We start from the raw sequence: 13131 nt of genomic DNA, 5'->3' as shown, positions 1-13131 counted from the left end.
TTCTATGTCCTCAATTCCATTTGACCAAAGTATCGGTTATAGTTTTTCACAATAATAAACTTTATTTTTTCATTATTGACTGGACTGGGTTCACATTCAGCATCTGCATTGTTTCTGCCATGTAATGATGACGACAAGTTGTCAATAGATCAAAGTTATATTCAAAGCAATCTGTAAAACCCAGTTTATCACAGTAATATAATTAATAATTCTTGACAGGATAAAAATATCAAAAACAACACTGAGCCTACATAATGTCATGCCATGGAGTTGGAAATTAATTTAGTATTTTATCTTCTTGAAAAAATATAATTCCTTTGGAATTTGTCCACGTACAGTGTGAAGCAGCCTTGAGTTCTATTGGGAACACAGAGTGCATCCAGGTTTTAACTCCCAACACTTCACAATCTTATTTTCATATAATGACAATTGTGATATAGTAAGTACTTCGAAACCTTTCAGAATTTACATATTGCACATTTGGTTAAGTAAATCTAACGATATTCCCACGTTGTCCATCAACTTACCCATGTCGTGACGACATTGTTAGTTCCATTCATAAATCAATCAGCTCAACAAACGTAAATAATTAATTTCACAATGGCAAATAAATAATGTTTCGGAACGAAACCAGATTATTAGAAAACTGTAGTAAAAAATAACAACAAACTGTTCAAACAAAGAGGACCTTGCAGCAGATTTGTAAGCATATATAATGACATGTCATAACAACTAAGGCTGGATAAACAAAAACTAAATTGGTTGTCAGGCAAGGACATCTGAAAAACGTGTACCCTTTTTAAATAAGGCTATCCATATATGTTCCTCATCTCCAACCTGAACCAGTTAGACAGCGGGTGGGCAACAATAATAAAAAAGAATTAAAAAAGAATTTACTAATAGTGTAACTTATTTGATGACATTTTGAAACTTAGACTCAATGCCATTTTTTTCATGATGTAGTTAGAAATTCTTTTGAAAAAACGCAACTGAAGAAAGATCAAGCTGAACTTTTTTTTAATGAGTGTGCAATGGTTGGAGTATTTTTCCCATCACATCAGGGCATAAATTTCCTCAGGAATGGGGAAAATTGAGGATAGAAAACCTTTTATCATTTCCCATGGGAATGAAAGTTCTAAGCGTGTGGGAGATGGGAAACACAGACACAAATATGGACAGCGTAAAGGATGCTTTCATTAGGAGTGATGTCATTATGCAACAGTGCCTGAGAACCAAGGGTGTTTTTTAGCCTAAGAAAATTGAATATGTTTTCTAAAGTTATTGTTAAACATGATACATCAAACTGTAATGTTTAATAACAACTGGAAGTGGCTGATTCAACATGTTTTGAATCCTTAATCCAGTTTCAGTATATGATACTGGAACAAATAAATATTTCCAAACAAGAAACTGCTTATAAAAGAAAGGACTGTCAACTTAGAATTCTAAAATGAATTTTTCAACTCAAAAAGAAAAAAACAACCTTACTGAATGTTACCATGAGCCTAGAAGATGTCATTTTTCAAAATTAAACCATGTTGAGTTTTCAGCCTCAATCAACAGTTCTTGGTAAAGGGAGACAACTTGCCAAACCTCAATAAAACTGGTGTTCGAGGAATTAACCTGTGGTAAGGAATCATCCAGGAGACAAACATCCTTACCACAAACTAAATATTGACAATCCGCTTGGCTTTGAGACGGCACAGCTATCCTGGTCAGGTCGGGTTGTAGAGAACTGTATTCCCGGTGGCATGCAAATATCGCTTGCTTCACAAATAGGTGCAAGAGGCAATGACAAATAGTAAGCTTCTCGCCCAGCTTCCGGCATGGGGGCTAGCCCTAATGAGCTGTTTGATAGCTCACCTTGGTGGGGACCAAATCATAGAAAAATTCACAAATTTTACAACCAAATTAGTACCGTATAAAATTCACTATCAATAGGATCAAAAATTGTAAATTCACATTTATTATATATACGAAACTAAAATAATCTGTTACCTCTTAACATGTTCTCATGAACAAAGATTTTAATTTTAAAATAAAATTATTGTTTATACCAACCCTGTAAGATAAGTAGGGCCCTGCCTTTTTTCATCTTGTGATATTTTCAGCACAGCTTCTACTATATGCTGCTACCTCCCTTTAAATCCCAGACCACACATTTACAAATTATAGCATTGGGTAATTGATACCTGCTTTGTTTAAACTGAAGTCAATTCAGTGAAAGCTTGACTCCATTTTCTCCTCATTGTACAACCTAGGCACACAGACTTGGTGAGTTTAGAATGGGCGCGGCATCATTTGCCGAAGTGACAGGATATGTCGATCAAATACACACCCCTGGAGGAAATCTTCTACAAATTTGTTCAGGGCCAAACCCACTCTTCTCACAGGTTTTTCAGAACATTGGATGAAACCTGTCAATCTGCTCTGCCTTCCTCTTTGCACAAGTCTGCATGTCGGTGTAAAAATATAAACATTCCTCATGCCAAATATTTTAGCGGAATTAACAGCTTCATTGTGACATGCACAAAATTAATAGATCACGTCGTGATATTTTCAGTGATAAATACAAATGGCAAAAAAATATTTTCACAGAGCCTTTATCCTGAAACTTTAACCCGTTTTAGTTAATTTATCCATAAAACATCTTGAATTTTATATGAATACATATATATATAGCAGCAGTAAATATTCGGAAGATTTTTTGCAACCATCACAAAAAGAAGGTTTTGAACAACAGTAACATACGCAAACATAATTTTCCTTGTCTTAAAACATATCTATCCACAAAACAGCAGAAATATGTGCAGAGGTTTTGTGGTTGGTAACACTTTATATTCATTAGTCCATAGTGTAAGAAATAATGATATAAGCACGCATCAGCATCTGAACATTGCTCTGAACAGTTATGTAACTTAATAATATTAATCTGTCCACCACATTGTACACTGAAACTGCAAAAAGCATAAAGAAAATCAAACAGGGAAGTCTTATTTGTCAGCAGAAATACACTTGGCACAATAGTTATCTGATTTTCTTAATACATGTATACAAACTGTCTTAAAGGGAGATAACTCTGTCCTCCATATCTTCAAAGGAAGCCTGCAAGTTCGGACAGCTCTATATGCAAAATATTGATTGCATAAAACTACAAAGCAAGAACTGACTTTAATCACCATGGCAAGATTGTATGAGACAGTTTACCATGTATCTTTTCATTCTCAATCATAATTCATCCTTTAAAACCACATCCCATTAAGGAGTCCCTGTTCCTAAGAGCAATAATGGTGGTTCCAACATTTGAGTAGTTTTGATTTGATGAAGCAATTCATGAAATTATTAAAGTAAAATCATTTCAATTATTTTCATATACATTTTAATAATATTAACAATAATATTATACAACCGTTAATTTCAGTCAGTTGCCATCATAATGTTGATAGAATGTCAAATATCGGTTGACATCTCCTGTGCTGAATACATGTACATATACAACCCTGTTGGGTTAACAGTTTGACTAGCGCACTCATTACAATGATACAAAGTTTAACTTAATATCAAAAAGGTAGTATTTCTCAAGGTGACTATTTTACAATTCTGTCCAATTTCACATTTAAAACCTCCATGCAAACCTACTTCAGAAGTTCAAAATGTGAAATATTGTCTAGTCTTGCACATTTTCTAGATAGTTCTTAAAACATGCTGTTGACAACGCAACCATAATGGTTATGACCACTAAATAATCCTTGTTAATCTGTAAAAGCACTAAATGATCGCTAGTATTTATCTTTTGGGTTTAGTTACACTTTTCTGTTTTTCTTTAGTCATTTGTAACAATGAACATTCTCTAATCTGAGCTAATTCAAGCTTCTAAATTCCAACTTAAAAGGAAGCATCTGCAATTAAATTATGGATACAAAAAGTGGTATAAAAAGTGGACCAAACTGTGTACAACCATGAACATTTTGTAACATATCACAATAGACAGATATATATCTACATTGTATACAGATATATAACAATGTTGTCATGGTTTGATTGACAGGTCAGATGTCAGCACGGAAATGTACATAACCATGTGTAATCACATAACACACCCATCAGAAATTAGACAATACACAACAGATGATGTATTACATGTATATATCAAAATATCATCCCTTGCCCCTTTAAGTACATCAGATGAAGGACACAGACACGATGCTGAAGCCTGTCAGTGGTTAGAGCCAGGACCTTGGCTAGTGAGTGAGTGATTGAGCTGTTTTTCGACTTTGACTGGTATTTGTGGTCTTATCATTGTTGGCTGAATGTTGGAGGAAGCCCAAAGTAGAGAACGTTATAGACATTTACTACTATGGTGAAATCCTTAAACATGCGTTTTCTGCCAACAGACCAAGGATCACTATTTGGGCTAATCGGGGATTCATACCCATGACCATGGATCCAGGCATGGCCAAGGGACACAACTCTGCACACCAAATTGTGGCACTTTAGACCATTGGGATATCTATGTTGTTGTTTCAACACAAACACACCGTACATAAACATCTCACTTTTAGGATACAGACGTTACCATCCAAGGAACATTATGTCAAAACATCTAAGGAAGGGAGTGCATAAGCCAAGTTCTTGGTTCTAAACATTAACAAGTCGCATCAAGTTCTTGTGAGACTTTAGACATATGATGGATTATCATAGATGGGTGAAATACAGGTGTTTAGACAGGTTCCTCAAGCTAAGTTCATTCCAAATTTTACACAGTATCACAGCTGCACGTGACATTTAACATGGGGAACATGTCAAAGGCTATGACGACAATTTTGCTTCTGCCTTATAAAAGAATCCATCTTTAGAAGGAAACAGCTCTTAAACCATTTTTTGCAAAGTGAAATCTCCAATCAATAATAAATAAATTCACCTTTCTAGCCTTTGATACAGTCCTCTATTTTCAACGGGCATATGAATGTGATATTCCATTGTATCTTTTTCTCACTGGGTCAACATATTCAGCATCAATATTGGTCTTGGCGAGTTCACATGGTTCAGTAATATCTCAGACTCGAAATTTCAATGACATCCGAGTTCATGAACTTTCTCTTTGGCATCAATCTAGCTGGCAATATGTGGTTACTGTTAGTCTTAAGCAGTTGATATATTGAGCAGTTTGTATAATTTCCCATATTACCATTACCTGAATATGTGGCAATGAATTTTTCACCTCTACACAAAAGAATACATTAGTCGTGAGACATTATAATGCCAATGTACAAACTATCCTTGCTCCCAATAAGACAAAACTCAACTCCAAATACAACAACTTACTTCTTCAAAAAACAGGCTGAGGTTAGAAGATGATGTCGATATTATCTCTGCTTATATACTTCAACAAATAGATTATCAAACAAACTGGTTAGAACTATCCTTGTGTAAAACTCAAATGGAAGCAACCAATCAGCAGCAGGGTCAAAGGTCACTCATGTCAGCCATTTGTCTTTCATGGCGAAAAAAGCAGGCAGTGTCATCACAAACGATAGCTGGTCCACCATCTTGGAATCACAGACAGCAGTAGATAATGTTTTCCTCATGACTAAGTTCCAGCAGAAGAAACTACTTTCTTGATCACTAATCATAGGGGCTCTGGACTCCAGTAGAACCTGGCAGGTGGTCCAGTGAGGTTATCACGCACGGATGACACCTAATGTTGACCATCCTCAAAGTTGGGTAACAAAGTCTCGATTCATCGATACTATGAGAAGAGGAGGCAGCCATTTTGTTGCGGTCATCCTGGGCAACAGACTGGTAGGTCTGGATAGGGGTGATGCACAGCCAACAGGCTTATTTACACAACCTGAAACACAAATAATTTAATTAAATACTAAGAAGGAACAGATCAACAAATTGAATTTAATAAATATATCATATCTATTTCATGGATTACAGGGACATTATTAGTACTATTTAGTGTGAGTCTGGTTTGATGACACTTTGAACATGATTTCAGTTACACCATGGTTCTATTGACTACCGATGAGGATATTACATATATTGTACCTGGCATAAAAATGTACAGATCAGCAAATAACAATTTAGATGTATTTAATTAATCAGAATTTTTCGTTTATTGTTAGTTGTTATAAGGTGAGAGGTTTTCAGATTACGCATAAGCATACAACTTCATATCAAACAACGCGGCCTGGTTAGTGTAATAGAAGGTAAGGGAAATCAGAACTCTAAAGAGAAGACCTCAGGCCTATTCTGCTAAAAGGTCACTCAAGGAACAGGGGTCAGGTCACCCAAACACTGGTCAAGTCCTGAAATGGGGAAGTGTGTTGGTTGAGTGGGGAAGCCGCCTGATTAAATCTGTGCACACTGGATAACAGGGTGTTGCCATCTAGTCTGTTGTCTCAGAAGGGTGAAGGCTATTGTCTGGACGTGTCCGCAACAGTGGTCATCAACAACTGACCTAATGAGCTGTGCTCAACTCCCAGCACCACTGTCAACATTTGGACAGAAGCACGCACCTCCACAAATCGCCTAAGGCAAAACCTTCACTGCCCTACAGCTTTCACACAATGCATTGTGGGTGGGGAAACGTTGGACTAAACATCAATCAGGGACCAATTATAATCACTCCAACGCTAATTCTAAACCAATTATTTATCCCAGGAAGATAAAACAAACAGGATCAAAGCCAAGGCAGGGGAAGGTAACTCTCTGGGTCAAATAGGGAGGGACCACCATGCTGGTCCAAGAAGGGTGTGACGGGTGAGTTTGCATCAATGAGTACAACTTGGCACACCTGCAGTCTGCTGCTCAGATTGTAATTAAATGCACACAAATTCCGGGCAAAAAACAAACAACAACTCGTTGCCTAAACCATGTTTCATTTAGACCTGCCATGTTCGTCTTCCCATTCTAAGTCTCAACATGATTTCTGGGACATTTTGACACAGCCGTATTTGAACATCCATCACACCTGTGAACATCTGTGTATATCCGAGACACATGTCTCGTAAAAGTTCAACAAACATGAATACATGGATACATTTTTTTCAATGTGCACACTAATACTGATCTTATTCTATTTTTCAGTCATTATTTAACTGTGTTAAACAGCATGAGGGTCTAATGATGGTTGGGTGTGGTCCTGGTCTAAAAAATGTCTTAAGAAGCAAAGAAAAAGCTATGAGATTAGAACACTTAGTTGAGTTGATATCTCATGAGCTAACCCAACGTGTTAGTCTTTCATTGGTTGGTTTGTTGTTTAACGCAGCACTTAGCAATATTCCAGCCATATGATGGCGGTCTGTAAATAATCGAGTCTGGACCAGACAATTCAGTGATTGACAACATAAGCATCGATCCACGCAATTGGGATACGATAACATGCATAAACCAAGTCAGCGTGTCTAACCACCTGATCCCGTTAGTCGCCTCTTACAACAAGCATAGTCGCCTTTAAAGGCAAGCATGGGTTGCTGAAGACCTATTCTACCTCAGAGCTTCACAGGTCTCGTTAATACCAACCCCAGAGCACATTTTTAAAAAAAACAGTATTTTTTAATACTTCAGTCTGCAATGTCATGCCAAGTTTAATTCTTGCACAGGAAAACCACTCTGAATATGTTAAGCCACAAGATCAGTGAATGATAACAAGCAGCAATCAAGCTGACTTTATTCATGATTCAGTTGTGCCCTCTCAGTCCAACAAGATGCATGGGGTACAGGGGCCGTTGTGCCCTCTCAGTCCAACAAGATGCATGGGGTACAGGGGCCGTTGTGCCCTCTCAGTCCAACAAGATGCATGGGGTACAGGGGCCGTTGTGCCCTCTCAGACCAACAAGATGCATGGGGTACAGGGGCCGTTGTGCCCTCTCAGTCCAACAAGATGCATGGGGTACAGGGGCCGTTGTGCCCTCTCAGTCCAACAAGATGCATGGGGTACAGGGGCCGTTGTGCCCTCTCAGTCCAACAAGATGCATGGGGTACAGGGGCCGTTGTGCCCTCTCAGTCCAACAAGATGCATGGGGTACAGGGGCCGTTGTGCCCTCTCAGTCCAACAAGATGCATGGGGTACAGGGGCCGTTGTGCCCTCTCAGTCCAACAAGATGCATGGGGTACAGGGGCCGTTGTGCCCTCTCAGTCCAACAAGATGCATGGGGTACGGGGGCCGTTGTGCCCTCTCAGTCCAACAAGATGCATGGGGTACAGGGGCCGTTGTGCCCTCTCAGTCCAACAAGATGCATGGGGTACAGGGGCCGTAGTGCCCTCTCAGTCCAACAAGATGCATGGGGTACGGGGGCCGTTGTGCCCTCTCAGACCAACAAGATGCATGGGGTACAGGGGGCCTATTCACACACAGAACTATCTGGAGACCACACTGAGGCAATCAATAAATGGACAACGATTTAAGAAAAAACAAAGTGATACGTGAAGTGAAATGAGGTTTAAGGTATGCTGTTCTTATAGTGCTAGCCCACTTTACCATGTCACAGTTTAACATAATATCCCCTTCGATGTATTATACTGACTCCAAGCTTGCTAGTCTTTCTTTTAGGCAGGGCAACAACAAGTGCCATTTTTCTTGTCATTTGGCATGTTCATAATAGATTAAATTCCTTCAGAATGGCAAAAAAAGAATCTGAATGTTCTTACCTTCAGTGTCTCTTCATATGCAGTGAGAGGTGATCTGATCGTGAAAATGCTCGGTCGCAGACTTGACATTTAAAGGGTTTGTCTCCTGTGTGTTTTCTGTAGTGCCTCGTCAACTCATCAGATCGGGCAAACCTCCAGGTACAGCCCTCCCAGTTACACACATACGGCTTCTCACCTGATGGAGGAAGACACATGATATAGTTACACATCTGTCCAGAAAGACCATGGATGTCAACTGACAAATCAATATAGTGAAGACACAGTTAACATGGGTCTAAACTGCTATATTATTTTTGGGACATCACAATATAATGTATGATCTTTGTTCACGATACGATACGTATCACGATAAGCCGCTATTTTGAGGGAATGTTTACATTTCATAGGGCATACAAACTTTGGAAAAGGCTTGAAACTTTCTGAATGTCTGGTCTAATATTTGAAAATAAAAATGTGTCATTTCAATGAATACATTATTACAGATATAACTTGATTCTCAACACAATTAGGAAAAAGACTAAAACATTTATTAAAATGTATGTAGAACCCATTGTCCCAACAAAGTCATTCTATTGCTGTTTATAAATGGTCCATGTGTGAAACATCACAGGTTTAAAATAAGAATAGATGCAGGTGAGTGTGTATTGCATATCGTATCGTCTGAGAAAACTGTTAATGCATTAATTGATATATTGGTGAATCGTGACATCCATTTATTATTTCAATGCAAATCTTCGGCAGGGCTGATGCTAGTATTTTCATCAAGCAAATTACCAACAAAGGTACTAGCATCTGTACCAGCATGTGATGTTGATGAAGTGAATTTATAAATAACTTCATACATAAAATTTATCCTCAAAGCACTACATTACTGGGACGTAAATTATGTAATTTATAAAAGGAACATTATTTACAAGCAATAGGAGAATTTTATCAGATTGTAACAGACACTACAGCCTATAAAATGCCACCTAAAGAAAGAAGCATATTGTGTGAGGTTTTATTTTAAAAAAAGCCAGGGCATGACTGAGAGTTGGGTCTTCCCAGTGCACTGTAGGCTTTCTATCCATAGTCAGGGACTAATCCAATCCCTAATCAAGCCTTCACTAACATGACTGGTCATCAGGTTTAACACCACAGTGAACAGATTTCTAGTCCCCATGAAGCTCGAGGTTAGAACTTTAGTTAGATGAAAATGGCAAATATGCTGGCCACAAGAGGCAACAAATGGGATCGGGTGGTCAGGCTCACTGACTTGGTTGATTAATGTCATAGTATCCCAAATGTATAGATCTATGATAACATTCTCAATCACTATATTGTCTGGTCCAGGTTGGAATATTGCTGAGTGTGTGGCCTTAAACAAGAAACTACAAAGAGTACTTCTAGTTGGAAAGGAAAGCCCAAAGAAAGGCAGATTGCAGACCTTGACCACATTAAGCCTAAATCTAGTATTTGAATCCACCATCAGCAGATCCTGGCATAACTAAGGGATGCAACTCTGTACAGTGAACTGGTTCAGTGAGGTGTGGTGAAGATGAGTTTTATATAAACATCTTGTTCAAGATTATTGCACTTATATAGTGATGTGCATGCAAGTGTGTGTCTGGCTTGTTTGTACTAGTCCGGACTAATGCTGATTTTATAGTGTCAGCCCACTGAGATACCATGTTGCAGTTTAACATGAATAACCTACTCAGACAGAGTATATGGACTCCGAGCTGACCAGTCCTTGTTTAAGCCCCTTAATGCCGAGTGCCAGACAGGGTACCATCTGTTAATGTCTTTTGGAATGACTCAGCCAGGGATCGAACCCCAACCTTCCACTCTTTGGGCAGACGCTCTACCACTAGACGATGGAGGCGTTCACTAGAACAGTGGACAACCACGTTCCTACTTGGGGACTAAACTGTGAGGGATCCACAAGATAGGGGCAGGGAGTAACTCACTAAAATACAACAATATTCTGTTAGCACACTATGTAACTGTCACCTAGCACCCGACATCAAGTTTACATTTGAGCCCAACTCAAGCTCTTAAAGTACATAGGGTGCGGTCAAATGAATACTTCCTTTGGGCCTATTTTGGGGGCTGTGTCAATGCAAGATCTGGATGCATTACAGAAATCATGACAAAGTTGAGGCAAATGTGAATAAATACAAGCACCAGAATGTGACCCTACTTGAGTGAACACCAATCTTAACAACTACTTCACTCTTTTTCCTTTCAGCTGACAAAATCTTCACGAAAATGTTTCTCCCTCAGCTATATGCAGTGGAGATGAATGTGTACGAAATGAAGACATGATTGAATGTTAAAATGGTAATTTGTACTTGTGGAGGCGTCAGAAGACTACACATATTCAGTGTCTATTTGAGTCTAATATTTACTCAGTACACAGCAATACAGGCGGTGCTTAACTAGGGAAATTATAATTCAACAACCTTATCCCCTTAAGTGTTTAAACTACGCGCAATGAATCATGTTCGTTATAAAATGCTTTCAGTTGTGGATTTATTTCAACTGATTCATTTGGTAACTCGAATAAATAATCAATACTATTTGGGTTTAATAAGTAATCATGGTAAGAAGTATTTGAATACCACTAATAAATTATCAACATTTATTTTGTTTTATATAACACAAAAAAGGAATTGATCTGAACATACTGAATGCAAACTTTGGTTTTCCTTTTCAAAACACTACTTGTAACTAATGCAAAGTTAAAAGCTAAAAATTGAATTTTTGAAAAAAGATATTTTGTTTTCTGAATTTTTTATACAAGTACTACAATCAAAGAACTTCCATTCCTACAAACATGCATCAGAGTGTTTGAAATTGGGCCTGTATGCACAAAGAACATCATCATAACATATTTCTCGTCACTGGTGAGTGGTGACACATGTAGGTTTGGAATACTCTGTGGACATGCAAGATATAACAAATCAATTGCTTTCCGTTGTTGGCAATGGACAATAACAAGTCTGCTTTGGTAAATTAAAACCTTATTTCAACACAATTGTTCATGTAAGATATTATCAATGACACAATTTTCATATTGTTAATTATTAATATTTCTTCCCATCCACAATATTTCTGATTATTGATCTTTTTAGCAAGCCCCAATCACAGCTGTTGTAAATCTATGTCAAAGCCCAGGCCTGACAATAGTCTTAACTCTAAGATTGTTTTGTGCAAGTGGATGACTAATGTTTGGTGTGAGTTAGAGTATAAGGTCCTACATTGCAGCTGTCTACGTTACACAGACTGTTACTTGTTCTAGGCACTGAGTCCGACCCACGCAGAGTCATTGAGTTGTAGTATCACAGCTGGGACAACTGGTGTAGGAGTGACATGTGTAAATCACAGGGTGTACAGGACTGTGCCACCTGAATGGATGATACACCACGAGACAGAAGGTTAGGAGGTGTACATCCACAAAACTCCACACACTCAGCTATTGGCACGTCAATCCAAATTGGTCATCCAAAAATAGGACAATCATTAGCGGAGGGTCATTACTTTCAGTACATTAGTGCATCAAAAATCGGTGACATTTTCTTCATAGTCAAAAAACTTATTTAGGCCATAATTAATAAATTGTAAGACTTTCATCCCCGACCACTTCAAAAGACAAAAAGCTGCCTCATGTAATTTTATTCTTCCCAAGTCCCTACTGATGAAAATCACAGTATGTTGATTTCTTTCTTTACTTGATGACATACACCTGCCCATAGCCCACCATGACCAAGATGAGAAAAAACACCTTCCACCAACCTTGAAAAAGTTGGATGAAAATCTAATAATTCATTGTGGCCTTCGACTCAATTTTGGATTAAGTGTTAATACTATGATGATACTGCTACATTTGCTCATTGAACCAGTGCTGTATGTATCTATTTGTCGGCGAATATTCCCAGGGCTAACTAGGTCCTCCAACCTCCTGTTTCTCTCCAACCAACTACTCCTTGTCAGGGAATACAACAGAAAAAAATTGAAATTCTGTCACTCTCTTCCCATCTAACGGAGTCTTCCTTTGACTGTTTGTATAACCAGTTAATAATTTACAAACTAACGTCAAAGCCTTCAATTGAGTAGACATCTGTCATTCTCACTGCAACTGCTGGGGGCGTAACAGCACACAACCATCGTTACACCTTGACATTCACAGTAGATGGCTGCACAAATACATTCAACAGATACAGGGGGACCAATTCAATACAGGTTTTTTCAAGACCGCCCCTGCATACTGGCATCATTGTTAACTTGGCTGAATACCCCCTTGAAGTTATATCACACACAACACTGCTATGTACATGGGTAAAGTTTCATCTCAAATGTGGACTTGGACTTGGACTAGGTCAATTCTCAAGTTGGATTCAAAGGATTCAAAACCTGCTTGTTGATAAACTACCCTAAATTTATTGATGTGCACAACAATGTTTCAATTGCACATAAGTCACTAGTTACAAA

General features: G+C 38.3%; 1 protein-coding gene across 2 annotated transcripts in view; it reads right to left on the bottom strand.

Annotated features, from left to right (window-relative positions):
* Positions 1-3056: 3056 nt before the first annotated feature.
* The window catches only part of LOC139450480 (Krueppel-like factor luna), a 63061-nt gene continuing 52986 nt past the window's right edge, over positions 3057-13131 (bottom strand). For both annotated transcript variants that reach the window (XM_071232190.1, XM_071232191.1), the window contains 2 exons: positions 8659-8833; positions 3057-5851 (listed from right to left, as the gene is read on the bottom strand). In XM_071232190.1, coding sequence (XP_071088291.1) covers positions 8661-8833 — 173 coding nt within the window. In that variant the 3' untranslated portion in view covers positions 3057-5851; positions 8659-8660. The remainder of the gene's footprint in view (positions 5852-8658; positions 8834-13131) is intronic.

This window comes from Haliotis cracherodii, unplaced genomic scaffold (genome assembly GCF_022045235.1).
Source record: "Haliotis cracherodii isolate W230 unplaced genomic scaffold, xgHalCrac1.p SCAF_8, whole genome shotgun sequence".
In the NCBI taxonomy this organism is placed as follows: Eukaryota; Metazoa; Mollusca; class Gastropoda; order Lepetellida; family Haliotidae; genus Haliotis; species Haliotis cracherodii.
The sequence above is the reverse complement of the archived record's forward strand: the minus strand, read 5'-3'. Positions and strand labels throughout refer to the sequence as shown.